Source organism: Xenia sp. Carnegie-2017, unplaced genomic scaffold, assembly GCF_021976095.1.
Source record: "Xenia sp. Carnegie-2017 unplaced genomic scaffold, XeniaSp_v1 HiC_scaffold_20, whole genome shotgun sequence".
Lineage (NCBI taxonomy): Eukaryota > Metazoa > Cnidaria > Anthozoa > Malacalcyonacea > Xeniidae > Xenia > Xenia sp. Carnegie-2017.
The window spans coordinates 11,098,786-11,118,266 of record NW_025813483.1 but is presented as its reverse complement, the minus strand read 5'-3'; the positions used below and the strand labels follow the sequence as shown (position 1 = coordinate 11,118,266).

Genomic DNA, 19,481 nt, shown 5'->3' with positions numbered 1-19,481 from the left:
AATGATGAAAACGATGGTGACAAATTGTAGACATAAAGGTAGAAACAAGATATATACCATAGTAAACAAAGAGGTAGACACAATGGTAGATTAAAGACAGACACAAAGGTAGACATAAAGCTAGACACGAAGGTATACAAAAAGATAGACATAAAAGTTGGCAAAAGGTACATACAAAGAGAGAAGACAAGTTTAACAAAAAGGTAGACGAAAACGTGGACACAAAAAGATTGATAAAAAGGTGGAAAAAAATAGACAAAACTAAACACACGAAGGCAAACACAAAGACAGACAAAAGGTAAACACGAAGGGAAATACAAAGATGGACAAGAAAGAAACAGACATAATGATAGAAAATGAAAAGGTGGGACAGATGGATGAAAAGACAGACATGGAAAGAATAATAAAATGGTAACAGAAAGATAAAGAACAAAAAAGACAAAAAAGGAAAGGAAGACAAAATGAATGAATGAAAGAAATAAACAACAAAATGACCAAAATGATGGACAAACAAAAGAAAGACCAAAAGAGAGACACAAAGGAAGACAAAAGGTATACCCAAACGTAGATAAAAAGTTAGACGCAAAGGTAGACACAAAAAGATACACATCATGATAGGCAAAAGGTAGATACAAAGGCAGACAAAAAGATAGACACAAATGTTGACATAAATTTAGATTGAAAGATAGACAAAAAGTTGGATACAACGGTAGTCAAAACCAAAAGATACACATAAGGTTGTCAAAAAAGGAAGACAAAAAGGTAGACAAAAAGTAGACACAAAGGTATGCAAAAAGTTAGACAACAAGGTGGACAAAACTTAAAAAAAGTAGACACAAAGGTAGACACAATGGTAGAAACAAAGGTAGACACAAAGTTAGACAAAAAAGTAGACACTGGTAGACAAAAAGATAGAAAAAAGGTAGACACAAAGGTAGACCAAAAGTCAGACGAAAAACGCGCACAAATTGTCATACAAGAAATTAAACAAAAAGGTAGACACAAAGGTAGACATAAATTTAGATTGAAAGATACACAAAAAGGTAGACACAAAGGTTGACACCAAAGTAGACAAAAAGTTACACACAAAAGTAGGACATAAAGTTAGACACAAATGTAAACAAAAGGTAAACATGCAAAAGGTAGATAAAAAGGAAGGCACTAAGATAAACACATGCAAATGTTGATAAAAGGTAAATAAAAATAGAAGATACGTAACGTTAAAAAAGACCTATCTTTTGATGAAGTGGAAACTTTTTTAAAATGTGTCTATCTTGGATTTTTTTTTCAAGAACCGAAAAAGAATCGCAATATAGCCCTGCGTGGTTATCTGTTGTACAGTCGTAGGGTTAACTCTTTTCTCTTTTGTAGAGAAATCTAAATTTTAAAGTGAAGGAGAAGAAAAAGCTAATTCGCCTTAAATAAAAAAATAATTTACCTTTCGTCCCTCGGGATGTATTCAAACGTTGTAAATGGTACACGCCAAGCAACAGCAGCTACCTAAAAAAACGTCAAAAAGTTGAGCGAGTGCGTCAATGCATTAATCGATAATATCCTTAATGTAACAATGCATGAGTTTGGTGACGCTCACATATTATATTGATGTGCTGAAAACGTCGTTCAAAGTCTTTGTACAACTTGTTAACATGTCGGATAAGCTTAGTTAGGATTTCTTTTGGCAGTGAAACGTCTTCATCACAGCTTCTTGTGTATTAAAGAGAGCAGCTAAAGATGGTTGTAAGCTGAAGAAAAGGTGTTTTATTAGTTCAGAATTGAAAACACGGATTACTTGGATTGAGCAGTCGTACAACGCTACTGGCTGAACTAAAGATGATGTGTCGATCGTTGTTGACAGATTATGTTCAGAGTTGACTCACTTCACCTCGCGTATGCTCAACATGACGATGCGGCCATGCAAATATTTCGAAAACTCTTTTTAACTTCTCCACTCTTTTGGAGGCGATCACAAACTCGTGCCTCATGATTGTGAAGATCTCATGGCTGCATGTATATAATAAAATTACAGAGTACATGAAAGCTACAAGATATCATGAAAAAACCATTAACCTTTATGACAAGTATTTGAGATCATAATTCGAAACTTACACGTAGAGAGGCAGCTACATCAGGCATAGGCTTTGGAAGCTTTCAAAAGTTGTGGGTGTTCCATGTTCGCAATTTCATAATGCGAGAAACTTAGAATAGTAATAAAACTCCTTCATGTTAGTTATTTTTGATAGTTTTCACTTCCTTTTTCGGCATATATTACAAAAATTGTCCAAAATGCATTACATACAATTGATTTGCACATATTGGCAATGCTCAAACCATTTGAAATTTCCAGCTAGCTGGTGCCAGTTCCTTAATTAGAAATTCAGTGTGCTTGCAAAAACTCAGCGTGCAATATGTCATATATTTTCATGCAAGAAGCTAAATTTCTGGGTGTCTTTCCTATATAGAACACCCACACTCTAAAAGTAGTGACTGCACTGGCACCCGGACACCCACGGCTTCCCAAGCCCCTGACATCAGGTACTCAAAAGACTTTGATACGTCGCTGTAACATACTAAAAGTTATACACCAAACCTATGGTAAGGTATTAACAAGTAAAACTTTGATACTTCGCTGTAGTATTTTCATCACACATCGTTACAGATAAGGAGAACGCAGTTCGAGACAAAAAATGAAAGACCTGCTGGCAAGTACTAGTCAATACTGCAAGTACTAAACAATAATAGCAAGTATTCCACAATACTGACAAGTACTATGCAATACTATCAAGTACCATACAACAGAAGCAAGTATTCCACAATACTGACAAGTACTATGCAATACTATCAAGTACCATACAACAGAAGCAAGTACTCCACAATACTGACAAGTACTATGCAATACTATCAAGTACCATACAACAGAAGCAAGTACTTCACAATACTGAAAAGTACTATGCAATACTATCAAGTACCATACAACAGAAGCAAGTACTCCACAATACTGACAAGTACTATGCAATACTATCAAGTACCATACAACAGAAGCAAGTACTCCACAATACTGACAAGTACTATGCAATACTATCAAGTGCCATACAACAGAAGCAAGTACTTCACAATACTGACAAGTACTATGCAATACTATCAAGTACCATACAACAGAAGCAAGTATTCCACAATACTGGCAAGTACTATGCAATACTATCAAACACCATACAACAGAGCAAGTACTCCACAATACTGACAAGTACTATGCAATACTATCAAGTACCATACAACAGAAGCAAGTATTCCACAATACTGGCAAGTACTATGCAATACTATCAAGTACCATACAACAGAAGCAAGTATTCCACAATACTGGCAAGTACTATGCAATACTATCAAGTACCATACAACAGAAGCAAGTACTCCACAATACTTGCAAGTACTATGCAATACTATCAAGTACCATACAACAGAAGCAAGTATTCCACAATACTGACAAGTACTATGCAATACTATCAAGTACCATACAACAGAAGCAAGTACTCCACAATAACAAATTTAACAGAAAGCAATTGGAAATAGTCGTGGGATTAAGCAATATGTTTATGAAAACAGTAAACTACATCCAAAAGTATTCGGTGAAATAACGAATAAGAAATATTTAATCTTCAGTAAAAAAATTCAGAAAACTTGAAAAACAATGAAATGTTTTGCCCAAGTATTAATTAAAAAAAAGATAACGTGTCAAGACAAAAATTTTTTATTCTCAATTGCTCGAACAGACGTGTTTAGAAATGGCAGATAGCTGCAAGCGAATATCACGATAGTTTTCAGCCCAGAAACTCATTTCTGGACTTCCTACCATCATGTGCAATTCTTGCCGGTCAATCCTCTTTCCCACTCCAATTGAAATCACCTTCACCCCCCTGACGAGTAACGGGGCAACAGCTTCATCCAATCGGATAGCATCGGCTGCCGGAGATTGACGGCCATCTGTGATAACCACAGCGACATTCGGGAACGAAGATCGCATTCCAGCTCTTCGCGTGAAGAGATCAGAATTTGCTAGTTTCAAGGCTAGATCGATACGAGTTCGGCCACGAAGATGAGGTAATAGGTTCAGTTGGGTGGTGAGGTCATTTCTTGAATAAATATCATTAAATGTTGATGTAATGTTTGCAGTATCACTATAAACCATTAAAGCAATATGAGTCTTCCGCCAAGATATTTCTAATGTGTCTGCAATCATCTCAACAAGGTTTTTCGCTTCAGTAAATTTGTCGTTTAAAATACTACCAGACGAATCCAAAATAAAGGCTACATCAAGAGTTCTCTTGCAAGGCAATGGTGCTATAAGAAAAAAAGAGTAAAATAACCAATATGATTAAGAGGCTTTGGACATGAATGGGGCCATCGACAGGGATGACATTGGCGAAACAATATGCATGTTTGTAAGAATAAACATATCAAAAGAGTTCAAGACGGCTCAACAGATTAAAGCTAAGATGTATATTGAACACGGCACATATTTGTTCCAACTAAAAAAGAAGTTTTAGAGAGGCAAGTGTTTGATGGCTGCGTGACCACGAGAAATCACGTCTTATTGAAAAACATATAACGTCTAGCATAAAATTTGAAAGAACACACAAATTGAACACAAAGATTGGACTGCTATCTGGTTGTCAGAAGCAATTTCAGGACAAATCACGATTTCTATTTTAAAAAAATTGACAGAAGAATTGTAAAAAGAATAGAAATATGACTGTCTGACAATGGTCCTAAACATCAACGAGTTATGGACTGCAGTAAAGGCTCCCGGGTAAGGCTGCAGTAAAGGTTGCTGGTTAAGGCTGCAGTAAAGGCTCCCGGGTAAGGCTGCAGTAAAGGCTGCTGGGTAAGGCTGCAGTAAAGGCTGCTGGGTAAGGCTGCAGTTAAGGATGCTGGGTAAGGGAGTCCGATAAATAATCTAAATGTGCGAAAGATTTAAAGCAACGATTAAATCTTTGGCGGATGCACTATTTATCGAACTTTTTGGTTGTTTGTGACTGGTATACCTATAGCTATGATTATTCCTATGCGCAATTGGTTCTTCTGAACCTCAAACGCGCGAGCAATAAAGGCAAGAAGATCGTAAAAGACAAACTAGCTACACATCATACTTACAAATCTCTGAGCAGACATCCTTAGTAAAAGCAGGGATCATCTGACTTAAAGTATTGACGGAATTAGGTACAAAGATATCCCTAGGTGATCCTGCCACGCGCTCAAGATCACTGGCACGACTTGATCCTACACCGACAATTTTCAAGATGACATTACGATCGCGTAGACGTTTTGCAGCCTGATAAATGTACAGTGTGTTTGCAAAGCTTTCTTCGGGTCCACTTGTTATCCACACTACAACTTTTGGAACATGCCGTCTTGCGCTTTCGCTTGTATTGTACAGCATATTTTGAGCACGTTCCAGTGCTTTGTAACTCACAATTCTCCCGCCTAAACGTGGTAAATTTTTCACCGTATTTGCAAAAGACGTGGAATTGTCTATATCGCCTAACTCAAGCTGTTCGTGGGCTCTGCTACCATAGAGAATCACGCCATATCTATTTTTGTATCTTCCAATCCTTAAACGTTTCTCCACATCAACGAGAAATTCTTTCATTAAGATGAAATCATCCGAACTCAAGTGGCTTGATGTATCCAAGGCAAAGACAATGTCCGCAGAATGTCGACAAGGGACGATAGCTGAAATATGGATTTAATAAAAAAAATGAAGCATAATATGCGTTAGTGAAGAAAGAGATGATCAAAGAACAAAGAAGAGCAGCCTTCACACAACATAAAATGTAAAATAAAATAAGATGTGATGAATGAACAACAAAGAACGAGAACAATCTTTACACAACATAAAATATAAACTAAGATAACGTGTGTCAGTGTAGGTAATGATTAATGAACAACAGAGAACGAGAACAGTCTTTACCCCTTAACACATCCTAAAATATAACAATAAACAAAAATAAAAATTCTTCTTACTTATTTGTTCACAAGTGAACCTTGTTATATTCTGAATACTTTTGACAAGTTCATCAAAATTCTTTGCCTCAATAACATCCTGATCATCCTGTACCATTGCCCTTAGTTCGTATTTATCCACACTTCCCCCAATACCAATGGCTATCGTCTTAATATCCTTGTTAATGAGCGGCCGAGCTGCGTCGTGTAAAGAGATCTAGAAACAAATTCTTTTTGAAAAAAAATTGGAAGACCAAAAACATGCAAAGGACAGACGAACGAGGACCAACCTTAGTCCCTTCAACAGCTGTCTGTCTTCCATCCGTCAAAATGAAGGCTAATTTCTTAACTCCTGGTCGTGCTCCACCAATTACAGGCGAGAATAGTTGAGTATTAGCAACGTGTAAACCTAAGACGAAACATTGATAGTATGGTTTTGTAAGTTACATGAATGATACAAATAACCGTGATATGGAGAAATTTTTATTTCGAAGCCAATGCACCTTAAAGTAAAAATTTACAAACATATACCAATGCACCTTGGTAATTGAAACAGGGATAAGGGACTATGATGAGCTACAATCTGTTTTTTTTGTAAACATGTGTTCATATAAACGAATTAGTGTTTATTTGAATCAACTGGTGTTACCGTAAATCAACTTCTGTTAATATATAAGAACTTCTTTAATGTAAAACAACTTGCACTAGTACAAACGAAGTTATAATTTGTACATAAATCAGCCACAAAGCATGTCAATTATATATTTACCTACGTACCCAAATCAATTCTTGTGAATGACTTCATATGCTTCAATCGATACACGACCTTTTTAAAGCTCTTCAAATGCAAATGATCTGTAAACCTAGCCACCATCTCTGCTGTTTTGCTATATATCACGATACCAGCACGTGCCCCCGTATCGGAGATGTTGACCGCTTTAGCAATGGAGTACATGAAGTATTTCATCTTTATGTAATCCGGGTTCGAAATGCTACCAGAGGAATCAACAATGAAAGCAATGTCGACTTTCCCGGGACAATCAATCATGACTGAAAGTATGAATAAAGATCATCATTGGTGAATATAATCTGTTCAAGAATAACTATTCAATGACTTCGTTGAAAAGAATAGTTGCAATTTTCTGAGGAAAATCTGGTAATAATTTCATGTTCGATAGGAAATTGACCCCTAATGCAATGTTGCTTATTGTTTGTGGATCTTTATCGTGCCAATTGAACACGGAATTATTCCCGCCAATTTGATACGCTAACCCCGTCTCATGTTGTGCTGAGGTACTTACTCGGTTCCGGACAAATCTGGTTTGTTAATTTCTTAGAGATTTCGTACAATAAATAAGGAAACAACACGGTATGTAAATGATCCGTCGAATCAACTATTGACCGTAGGAATCCATCATTTGACGATACTGGACCAATGGACACGATCATCAACTGACTACCAGTCTTTTTTAGTCGCTCGGCCTCACGCTGAATTGTATTCTTTTGGTTTGAGTTCCAATCACGCGCACTGGCCGTTATAACCAACACCACGCGTGGAACCCACGACCTGGATCCCTTGAATCGAGTGAACAACGTGTCGCGAGCATATTTTAAAGCGAGATCCAATCCAAAACCAGAAGATCCATCATAGGGAATTTCGTCAACTTTTCCTTTTAAACGCCGCGCAGACGTAGAGTATCGAAAATTGATCATTTTATTTTTAATAACTCGGTCACTGTATGGTACGAACCCGATGAAAGGATTGAGACCGCTTCTCGTCATATGGAAATAGTCGATGAAATTCTTCACAAAAAACTTGACTTGCATGAAGTTGTTAGCACCAACGTAAGATGAAGTATCCAACAGCACGGCAATGTCAACAGGCTCGTTACATCTATGACCTAAACGTAAAGAAATGAAAAACCTATCGTGGCCTAGAGCCTATTTTACTTTTACTTTACTTCAAAAGCGAGAAACTACTAGTAAAATAAGATGTATTTCCGAAAAGAAAGGAGCACGCACATACAGACCACCGTGCTTGGCTACCTTGTAAAATAATCGAAAGACTATCGAGAAATTTTCATTAAAGTTATCGCAATGTAAAAAAAATACGTACCGTTTTGAGCCCGAACGTGGAGCAAAAATACTGACAAATAAATAAAGAGAAACAACTTCATGATTTTAACTACACGAAGGAATCGTCTTTTAAACAAACTACGTTTGTCAACGAGATCATGTAGAATAAACAGCCCGTCACGGAGATATTTTTATCATAGCTAGAACTGGCAGATATTGCGTGTCATAATCTTCAAAATACGAGATTAAATGACGACTAATGCGGAAACCAATATTTTCACTGCCAAAAAGACAGGACCGAAATAATTAAAAGACAAAATAATCATTGTGACGATGGGATGCGATGTTTCATTCGTAATTGGTTTTGAACCAAACCCTATTTATCATTCTTAATTGATTCACAGCGATTACTATTGTGGTAAATGTTTGAGAAATTCCGCTGACACTGGTACCGTGCCGCGCAGAAAATATTGCCTCGTATTTTCATCAAGGTCATTCAGTTCGTATTTATAATTTACCATCATGCCTAGCGAACTCAAAGCTCCATTCCTACTGACGTCAGCTTTCCAGTTCAATCTCCACAAGACGGCTCCGTTTCTGAGATGAAAGTTCGCTAAAAACGAACACAATTGTTAAAAAGTAGAAGTTTAACTGAAAGAGTAAATAAAGATTTGCCAATTTCAATTTTATTTTTTAGCCATACCATGCTAATATTCTATTTTTTCTAAAGAAATGAATAATGAATTAATGATAATGTTCTGAATTTCTGAGATAAAAACGCCTGCCAGTATCTAGTATTTACTCAGCAAGGACAGTTACATAGAGTTGACATGATGATATTAGTGTTGCATTATGAATGACGTTTCAGTTGCTATACGCTTTTAATAGACTACGGCATTTCCTCTGTTTAGCCCTCCGGGAGGTTAGTTTTTTTGATAACTGGCAATTGTGTGGATTATAAGAAGTGGAGGGCTAAAATGAGATTGTGGGGGGAGGTTAGCAGAGGAAATTGTTTACGTCAGAACGAAAGTATCTCGATGTTGGGTCCATTAGAAAAAGGTACAGTTAAACGTACAGTTACAAAATAATACATGTCGGAATCTGATTCCCAGATGAATTCAAGATCTTAAGACGTGAATACGAGATATTCGTATGTACATTCGTACTTAAATATGCAACAAGGATCCGGATTTATTAGATCAATTGCAGATTTCATCTTAATAATGGCGAATAAACTTAAAATCTTTGCTTTGGTTCCCTTCCAATACATATGTTTTACTTGGTCGGGGACATACAGTGAAACTGACTTACCAACAGGATCGTATGCAAATCCTTGTTTCTTTTCATTGTAGAGGTAACTATAGAAGTCAGAACAATTTCAATGCAAAACATTAAGTGTTCATGCTTAGTGGTCTTACCATGTGAATTATTAACACAGTGCTGGACGCCATTTTGTTGCAATGTTGCAACATGAATATTGAATACGTACAACAATAAGTCACAATAACTCAGTTATAAGTCAGGTAACGACGTCATTATTCCTCATTGATGATTGGCTAGAAATATCTTCTTTAGCATTTTTAGTACGATAATTTGCAGCACATCGTTTAAAAATTGCTACCTAGGGTATATCACTATTCAGGCTTTCTGCAACGGGCTCCACACATTTATAGAATTATAAACATGCACACAATCTTACTCAGCACATATTTCCATGAGTGGCACCTTCAACAATTCACCTATTTTGTTGTTACGCAGCCAGAATGGTGAATCGATAAAATTCTACAACAAATTTACGCACAAAACAAAAAACATATTAAATAATGACCTAAGCATGTCCCACCAACATTATCGTACGCACGTACTTTGAAATTAAGATCAAACGGTGGCTTTACAAACTGTTCCAACGTCAGTTTATCTTCTGTTGTAAGGCTCTCATGATCTGACAAAATAAACAGCGATTTCGTGTTTCAATATAAAAATTCTGATACACTTGCGACATCCAGGATATAAAATCTCAACAGAAAAGTTAACAAACACGTGACCAGCTGGAACATCCCGAATTTTCGGTTATACAATCAGTTGTAGATTAACAGTCAACTTTCGCCCTCTCGGCAGCCCATTAATACCGAACAACTTGTTAATAAAAACGTTTTGTAAATTTCCGATTGAAACTACGGTGAAATGTAGCTATTGAAGTTTTTATCGTTATCGCAGGACTGCGGGCATGAAGTAAAAGTAGCTGTGACCTACAACTGGCTCCAAGTTGAAATGAGCGCAACTTTTCAAAACAAAAAAAAACAGCCAATACAGTACAAAAACATTTTGCAATGGAACTTGGGGGTATTTCAACGAAGCTCCCTTCTTTTAAGGACTTTATGTTAAGGACACTAAATCAAGGTCCACAGGCTGTCTGCTTTTACGAAAAGTCGACTGTACAGATATTTTTTTGACGATTTTGATCAGCAGTTGTTTTGCAATAAATCAATTCCCACTTAAATAATGAAATCAAACGAATATCACGTAAAAACAATCACCCATGATCCGTGAGATTAATGATGATTCGGAATTCTGAAACATTCCACTTTGAAACCATCTGTAGAAGCCAGGAATCGGAGACAATGTCACAAAAGTGCTGACATCAGGAGCGTCGTGTCTCAATTCCTTAACAGCCTCTTTTATGAGCGAGTTGCCAAGATCAATTTCTGCCAAACCTAGGATATGGTTGAATGGGAATCCAAATCATCTTGATTGAAGCTCAAGAATACGCAAGTTAGGTTTTTGTAAGTGAAATGTCAGAGAAGAAATATCAAGATAAAATTTGAATCAATGCTTTCATGTTTTGTAAACATTATGTAAAACTGTCTCTTGAAAAGTTCTTAATGACGAACAAGATCGTCATTTCTGATCATAAATAAAAATAATCGCTATACACGACAAGATTAAAAAGATTACCAGAGTGCTTTAAAATGAGACATAAAATACAATGAAATTAAAAAAAAACATTAACTAGATAGCGTAACGTTAGACATTCGCCGAGGCTCTAGAAAGAAACATCATCGGACACTTTAATATCATGGTATTTTATCGCTGTTTTAAAAACACTCCGATGCGCTTCGATCATCATGCTCATAATTCGTTTCTCCTAGCCATAATCCTAGCATAGTTTCTTATTTGGTAAAAACAGTTAAAACAAAAGAACGATCGATCAGAATGCAAACATAATTATAAAGTGGCTACAGCAAAATTTACCCTTTTGAGTTGAAGAGACAGAATAAAAGACAGCTGTGGTTTTCCTCTCGATGTCCTCTTCATGATTGGGAACATCTTCACTCAAAATTGTCTAAAATGCAAGGAGACCACGATTCTAATATATGTCTCATTATGATAAAGATGCTAAGATGAAGTTGACGAATACCTTGATATCAGAAGGGATCTCATCCCTCAGAGCAATATGTAGAACACAAACGGGTTCGCGAGGCATACTGGGATGCATAAAGACATAACAGCGTCTGTACGGCCCAATGCGTTTCTTCATATCCATCCAGTTACGTACTTGGTGCACAGCTTCATAGTTGCCTACCTTGACGGAATAGTTAAAAGGAAGGGAAAATATTATGTCACTCATTGAGAACTAGTACACGTGACATTGTTCACGTGAACTTGTGAACGTGATCACGTTCTCATGTGAAGCCGTTCACGTGACTACAAATGCGCGGCATTATACAGGGTGTATAAAAAAATGGAGAGTTAGGAAAACGTTGCTAAATTCATCAGCGCGCATAATTTGCAAAAATTTGAGTGGAAATAGATAGAAGCACTTTTGAAATAGATTGCGCACAAAATGGCACAGCTAAAAAGCGATTGAAACACATATAGTAAAAATATGGCACGTGTTGTTCAAGTAAACAAGGTTTCGGTAAATATGGCACGTGTTGTTCGAGTAAACAAGGTTCCGGTAAATATGGCACGTGTTGTTCAAGTAAACAAGGTTTCGGTAAATATGGCACGTGTTGTTCAAGTAAACAAGGTTTCGGTAAATATGGCACGTGTTGTTCAAGTAAACAAGGTTTCGGTAAATATGGCACGTGTTGTTCAAGTAAACAAGGTTTCGGTAAATATGGCACGTGTTGTTCAAGTAAACAAGGTTTCGGTAAATATGGCAAATGTGTACGGGAACGCTGAGCATCCATATCACGGATTATTACGTCTTCTTCGTTTTTAAATGACGTTGTTTTTAAAACCTTCATATATCAATTTTCATGTTTGCATTAATTTAATGTCAAATTTACGCATAATTGACGACGATTAGAACAAAAATGATTAGGAAGATTTGGAAGCGGATAAAGGCCACATGACATTCCCCCATACCTTTTCAGTTATATCACAGGGTGACTGCCATGTTATTCTCTCCAACTTAAGAAAACCAACAGAGAACCACATTGACAACAAATGACGAATACTTTGATTGAGTCCATTCAACTCCGCTCCCTTCCCACGTACGTCACGATCCGACAATAATTCCTTAAGAAAAGAGGAAACAAAATAAAATGATACAATGCACAAGTTACCCATTGGAAACTTGAGAAAAACGATAGTCATGCTAAAGTGACGTAGCCAGGGGCGGGGGGGTGCACGGTCTGCTGGAAAATTGTTGGTCCTCTCTAAAATATTATGCTTTACATATATTATATTGTGTAAAAGACAGTTATGACACTCCTTCCCTTTTGACTGGCCCCCCTTGACAGAAACTCCTGGCTATGCCACTGTGCATAATGACTGTGTCTCACCAAAAGATCACTTCTCAAATCAACAATAAACTTGACGCCCCCTTCAAGATGACCGATGTATGATAGTAAAACTATTGATGGAGGTTCTAAGGAATTCTGCAGTTGTTCTTCAAGTTCCAAACAGGAATTGATATCATGATTCTAGTGAAGTAAACCAGGATGTCTTCAGTAACAAGAGTGGGGAACTAATCAACATACTTCATTTAAGGGTTGTTTTCAATGACATCAAGCACATACGAAAATGATGAATGACTTTTGTATTGCAAGAGAATTTTTGAAAAAAGTACCAACAACCTTTGTGCTTTTCAAGTTTTCTGCTATGTCTGCAATCAATTGATGATCGATGCCAAAATCCCGAGCCAACAAATTGAACAATTTTAATTTTTCAACCTAAAAGCAACAACAAAGTATAAAACATGACAAAAATCAAATAATTCATAATCAAGGAGACAAAATTGTTTCTTTTACATACTTTAGTCTCAATCTTTTTATAAAATGAAACAAAATCTGTTGCCAGATTCTAAAAAATGTAATTACATTATCAACACAATTAAACAGAGAAAACAGATGACCCTCCCCCACCCCCCAACCAAATAAAATATTACCTCAGGCAGAATGTCTTTACTTCCAATAGACTTTCTCTTCAATTTGGACTGGAGAAGAACATCTCTCATTTGTCTAACGGTCATGTGATCATCACTTGTCTTATCATTGGATGTCTTTGCATGTCCTTCTTTGGATAGGAAATGGGACCACAATGATGGCAGTACATTTCCTCTATTCTTGACAAATATTATCACAACAAAGAAAGAATGAGACAAACGAAACACATGTTGCAAGAAGTAATAACTTTGACACTGACGTCAAAAATCCTAGTGCTGGAAAGTCCATTATCATACCGAAGGTTCAACATTCATATGCATTAAACAGTACGCCATGCAATTACACATTAATGAATAATCAATAATACCAAGGCTTACAAAATATCTTGAAGTCTGGTGAGTTGGTAGCTTGAAGAAGATAAACCTAACTCTGCACCAAGCAAAGAAAACACAATAAAAAGTTAAACACGAAACTCTTGCTTATAGACTGACATAATATTGACACTCAGAGCATTCTTTTCTAAAATCTTTACCATTATCATATATTAATACAACATAAATGTTTTCAAGCACTTACAGTTTCCAGTTCATTTCAATCTAAAGCGTCTTCCTAATCATTTTCAGTTTAAATGAATAATAACACACAGTGGAAATAATTCCATTATTTGTATTTGGTAATCGATATACTTGATGTAACGTGAAACATAGTAATACACGAACAACATAAGCAATTGTATAATGAACAATGTATAAGATATACTAGAGGGACAATGTATAAGATATACTAGAGGGACAATGTATAAGATATACTAGAGGGACAATGTATAAGATATACTAGAGGGACAATGTATAAGATATACTAGAGGAACAACATAAAACAACACCGTAACACTTTGAAGTTTCAATTGACAAAAATCAAAGAAGATGTTTATATTATAAAGGGGCAACAACACAGCAACAGAGACGACGCTCAAAATGACGTCATCATCAAGTAAAAACATCACAAAAATTAGATCTTCATCAACCCGCTACAAATGTGCTTCAATGAATGATAAAATATGTATTCTCATAACATTTCACAAAACGGGTGCATTTTACATACGCAAAAATACAATCTTTGCCACTCTCCCAGAAAGAAAACTGTACAAGGGAATTAGGGAAACTACCCATATATAATCGTGTGCTATTTTTGTTTGTAAAGTAAATCTTCATAGTTCAAGACGTACAATTCTCTCTCGTCAACAAGCTCACGGAATTTGCAAGAAAATTGCCAAACTGGACACAATCAAACCAACAATAAAAAACACGAGAAAACTACGATCTAAAATCCTGGACGCTAGATGCCATTCTTTCTTTTTCTCCGCATTGATTTCCCAGTCAGTTAGCATACTGCTCATATTGCTCACGTGTTCCACCAGAGTCTTCTGACGTTCTTCCAATGTATCCACAAGTGTCCTTTAATGTCGCAAAAAAATTGTAATGCATTTCATTATTTTAAAATAAAATTTTTTAAAATGAAAATCAACAATTTTCACGGTCAACAGGGATGGAATCAAAAATTCTATGAAGACGTGGAATAAATAATTTGGACATGAGAAAGTTGACCAAAACAACCATCAACATTGAACATACATAAGCCTAAAGTAAATGGTTTGAGTCCAAGAATATCGCTACATGTTTGTGGATGTTGATCGTCTAGGTTAGTGGAGTGACTCTTCTCCGACTCCGAAGTTGACTACCCCTAAGAATGTCGAAATGTCATTCGACACCATTGAACTAAAATACATGGAACGCTACCTGAAGCAAATAATTGAAGCACCCATACATACGTGTTTAGTGTTTGGAGATTCTCTCGCAGAGTGAAAATTGATTGAACTACACACGCGTGTCTGGGTGTAAAATTTGGCTTCCAAAAAATTACTAGGGTTTTGTATTACAGGTAGCGTTCCATGTATTTTAGTTCAATGTTCAACACTAACACCATCATTGATTTTCAAGACTGCAGAAACCTGCATAATAAACATCTACGAACATACATTATCTCATGTTCATAGATTATTCAAAACTGCAACAGTTGAAAATAGCATGTCACATTACAATCACCTCTCTATGAAGAGAAATCTTTTCAAAAGTAGAACGTACAGAGGTTGTATAGAACGAGTATGAAATAGTATTTTGCCAATGCTCTTCCATAATTGTGCCACACAAGCTTGCTGAAGCAACAACGATCTTATACTTGCCTGCAGATGCAATTTTTATTTTCTTGAACAATCATCTGTGGAGAAGTAGTACTAGTCGAAGGGGTTGAAGGTGAAACAGTTTTCTTTAGCGAGCCGCCGCTGTACAGTTTATGAGATGACCACGGCTCGCCTACGACTTTTTCACCGTCTTTGGTCACTGTATCGACAAAAAAGACAGTTTGTAGGAGTGTTATAAAATGACGAAAACTGGCAGGTCTTAATGAAATTCAAAAAATGAACACAACCAACCATTGGTAAAGACGCTTTCTTCGATGAATGACTGATCGAGATCATAAGTTGAGTCCCATTCTGACGAAAGCAAACTAATTGTTTCTACGTCGCTCGATTTGCTATTTCCATTGCGAATCGATGTACTTTTGAAAAGGTCTAAGAATTTCGCCGCTTTTTCTTCGAAATCTTTCTTCGCTTTTGCAACGTCTGATGTGGCAAAAGTAACCTTTGCAAGCCAATTCAGGACGACAGTTTTTATCCAAGATGGCATGCCATGGAAACCCGACTGTCTGCAGTACAAACGAAGCACAAAACATGAGGCAACTAACGCCAAGCCAACCTGAAATGGGAAGTCGAACATTTTCATACATTGCAGTTTTCGATGTAGCCTTCAATTTGACCAGGGGCTAACTTTGAATGTACACTATAGTAATAGTATAGTGGTCATACTATATGGAATACTTTCATTTGATGCGGGCAGCCAGGCAGTCAATTGCACTTTCCCAGCAAAAGAAGCACTAAGATGGCTAACTGCAGCCAGTAATCTAATTAAATACAGCACCAAGTTTAAAAGCAAAGTTGTCTTTGGGGCTGTTCACCTGAGCCCGGTAGCCAGGATTCAGCGAAGCGTTAAATCATTTTGGCAAATGAAAAAGATTAAATAATTCACAACAAAAAACTGATTCCAGCAATTTCCCTATGCTGTGACTTTGCAAATTTACAAAACCTTAAAAATGAAAACAAATAATTTAGCTTGATTTGAAAATTACAATTAAAATGACTAATGACGCATAAGAAAAGGTTGTAAGTTTTGCGCTTGAAGTTTTTACTCCTTTCAATGACTGAAAATCATTTCACGCCTCGCTGAATCCCGGTTACCGGGCTCACATGAACAACCTCTTACTGCTTATTCCTTCGTAAACAATCTGCATGTTTTCTCGTGCGTGCCATGCAATTTTCAGTAAATCATAACTCATTCCTAAGAAATCTATTGTTTTTGCAGTTATTGATAAAGAAAATTTTCATAACAGGACTTGGCCAAACAGGTTCGTTACGTTGTTGGATGCCAGCACTTAGGAGTTAACATTGAAGATGACAAACAACGCGATGGTTATTTGAAATCGTTATTTCTTATATGTAGAGCAGTTTCAATCCTCAGTTAGATTCAACCTGCTCTAAATTTTATTTTTTGAATTGGATACGAAGCTTTGCAATCAACAGATAAAAATTACATAAAATATACTTGAAAGCTGTTAGCCGAAAGACTTAGCTTAAGTTATAGGTTTTCTAAGACAGTGTTTCTTTACCTCGCACATAAGACCAGCACAGTAGATACTGATCATCGGCGTCACCTCGGAGTTTGGCGGTAAGATCTCGGCAACAAGCAACAGAAATACAACCATAGCAAGAAAGTTCGTGATGATCAACGAGATTCGTTCACCACAATCAGGTGGAAGAAGAAAAGCCACAAGAGTTAAAACTGGAAGGATAAAAATTGATTCTGTATATAGTGATGATTGCACAACAAATTACGACAACAGTCTTTACGCTACCTAAAATATAAACTAAGATAACGTGTGTCAGTGTAGGTACTGCTGAATGAACAACAGAGAACAAGAACAGTCTTTACGCTACCTAAAATATAAACTAAGATAACGTGTGTCAGTGTAGTTAGTGATGAATGAAGAACAGAGAACGAGAAAAGTCTTTACACAACATAAAATATCAGCTAAGATAACGTATGTCAATGTAGGCAGTGATAAATGAACAACAGAGAACGAGAAAAGTCTTTGTATGTCCACAAATATAGATCAATATTGGGGAGGAGTAAGGTTACAGACATTCGTATATGCTTGTCCTACGTTTCCTAATTGCTGTAAAATACATTATCATTGCGAATCATAATATGAACATATTAATGCCCCCCCGTACAAATATGAAAATAAATCAGTTACCTGTAATAAACATGTTAGGTAATAACATATTGATGTAGTAATAACGAGTTCGCCTTTTGATAAGCAATGTAAACGTGACATCTGGGTACAATTCAGGACAGCACGCGTACTTCTCGAGATTACGTTGAACAGAAAATTCTGATAGGTCCCACTCCCCGCTCTTTAGAAACTTCGTGGTATCGCCCATTCCATTTTCATGATCATGGTGTAGGTCCAGCTGCTCGCCGTTGTACGTCCACGAACCGAATTTGATTTTACATTCCTGTTCAAGTTATCGAAACGAGTTGTTTGACGATCATCAGAAAACATATATAGAACACGCACGAAATTTTCACACTTCCACCGAACTACTGAAACAACAAACCTGTTCATCAAAAGGAAAGTACTGTATGTTCAGTTTACATGACGTCTTCACGACGCCAGGTGCAAGCCACGAGCATGTCCCATCACTTTTAATGGTAACTGGAGTCTTCCACTGATCAAGAGCGCTCTTTGATCCACCCTCCGCGCTGAAAGGGGATCACACAAATTGTATAGAGAATTAATGGTAATTTCAGTTGAGCTTCAATCGAATAACTATAAATTTCCTGAGACCTACTGGTTGTAAATGTATATATCCGGTACCCATAATTTATTCTTGCCGATGTTGATCTCCTTCAGTCCGCCATATTTGCTTTCATCCCAATGCAATAGTTCATTCTTCCATTTCTAGGAAATTTTGAATATAAAACTACAAGCGTAATGGGTATATAGTCAGGCAGTTTTACCACACAATTTTACGACATTGCTCATTGAAATGCAACAGTTCATTCCTCAAAGGAAATATTAAACATGTCACCACAAGGTTGGAGATGTTAGTAAGGTAACTTTACGACACGAATTTTAAACATTGGTCTTCCAACACACCTGTCTCATAAATAGAGCCAGAGTAACAATCTGATTCTTGTTGTCCTTTTAAAAAACAATAAAGAGCACAGAGTTGATATAGCAACAACAGAAGAAGGTCAAAGAATTTAATCATAACATGAATGAACAAAGACACGAGAATGATATGGCATATTTGTGTGGGTTAAAGGATCTTTCAGGATAGTTTCATACGACATGCATGATCTCTTTCTTTTTTAAACCTACCACATTAATGATTTGATAAAGAGTGACACCAATTTTCATCTTCAGGGGCAATGGACGGCCAGTTGTTTTGTTGCTTTCATTGACGGGCAACACAGATGGACTAGATGTTTTAACCAAGTGGCTCATCAAAAGAGATATATTGTTCTTTTTTCCTAAAATATAAGTTATTTCTAATGGGAAGAGTAATCTACTGGGGGAAAACAATTATTATCGGTCGTCAAATCAACACAACACATGTAGTCAGACTATCTGTGCAATATCAAGTAAGAAAAACTAAATAAAAGACAAGACAAACAAACCTTGCACTTCTGCATAATTCTTCGCTACCAACAGCAGCAAAACACAACATTTGAAAATCATGTTCTAGAAATAGGATGAAGCTTTTCACAACAGATTTGATCACACACGTAAACAGAAGAACAGAAGATTGAAATCTGAAAAAGAATGACGTGCTTTGTAATG

The 19,481-nt window shown here is 36.5% G+C and overlaps 3 protein-coding genes across 5 annotated transcripts; all 3 read right to left on the bottom strand.

Moving 5' to 3' along the window:
• Positions 1 to 3,726: 3,726 nt before the first annotated feature.
• Positions 3,727 to 8,355, bottom strand: LOC124442228 (collagen alpha-5(VI) chain-like). Its single transcript, XM_046992729.1, has 7 exons — positions 8,111 to 8,355; positions 7,296 to 7,895; positions 6,772 to 7,044; positions 6,285 to 6,403; positions 6,016 to 6,211; positions 5,146 to 5,724; positions 3,727 to 4,332 (listed from the first exon to the last, which is right to left on the bottom strand). Exons 1-7 carry the CDS (start codon positions 8,169 to 8,171, stop codon positions 3,749 to 3,751), a joined length of 2,412 nt encoding a protein of 803 aa, XP_046848685.1. The 5' UTR covers positions 8,172 to 8,355; the 3' UTR covers positions 3,727 to 3,748.
• Positions 8,356 to 8,392: 37 nt separating this feature from the next.
• LOC124442233 (malonyl-CoA decarboxylase, mitochondrial-like) lies at positions 8,393 to 14,409 on the bottom strand. 3 transcript variants are annotated; one of them, XM_046992738.1, is made up of 14 exons: positions 14,040 to 14,409; positions 13,841 to 13,892; positions 13,466 to 13,642; positions 13,333 to 13,380; positions 13,152 to 13,250; positions 12,861 to 13,001; positions 12,442 to 12,594; positions 11,489 to 11,653; positions 11,323 to 11,413; positions 10,608 to 10,784; positions 9,936 to 10,012; positions 9,770 to 9,852; positions 9,382 to 9,428; positions 8,393 to 8,683 (listed from the first exon to the last, which is right to left on the bottom strand). In XM_046992738.1, the coding sequence occupies exons 1-14, from the start codon at positions 14,051 to 14,053 to the stop codon at positions 8,481 to 8,483; spliced, it is 1,527 nt and encodes a 508-aa protein (XP_046848694.1). In that variant the 5' UTR covers positions 14,054 to 14,409; the 3' UTR covers positions 8,393 to 8,480. The 3 variants fall into 3 exon arrangements, with proteins under 3 accessions (XP_046848694.1, XP_046848695.1, XP_046848696.1); XM_046992739.1 differs by having other exon boundaries at positions 13,155 to 13,250; XM_046992740.1 differs by having other exon boundaries at positions 13,466 to 13,637.
• A 93-nt stretch (positions 14,410 to 14,502) lies between these two features.
• LOC124442232 (neuronal acetylcholine receptor subunit alpha-10-like) lies at positions 14,503 to 19,437 on the bottom strand. The gene is made up of 10 exons (XM_046992737.1): positions 19,319 to 19,437; positions 19,020 to 19,171; positions 18,795 to 18,839; positions 18,487 to 18,596; positions 18,253 to 18,397; positions 17,889 to 18,150; positions 17,241 to 17,413; positions 15,952 to 16,273; positions 15,703 to 15,859; positions 14,503 to 14,917 (listed from the first exon to the last, which is right to left on the bottom strand). The coding sequence occupies exons 1-10, from the start codon at positions 19,377 to 19,379 to the stop codon at positions 14,710 to 14,712; spliced, it is 1,635 nt and encodes a 544-aa protein (XP_046848693.1). The 5' UTR covers positions 19,380 to 19,437; the 3' UTR covers positions 14,503 to 14,709.
• Between the last annotated feature and the right edge of the window lie 44 nt (positions 19,438 to 19,481).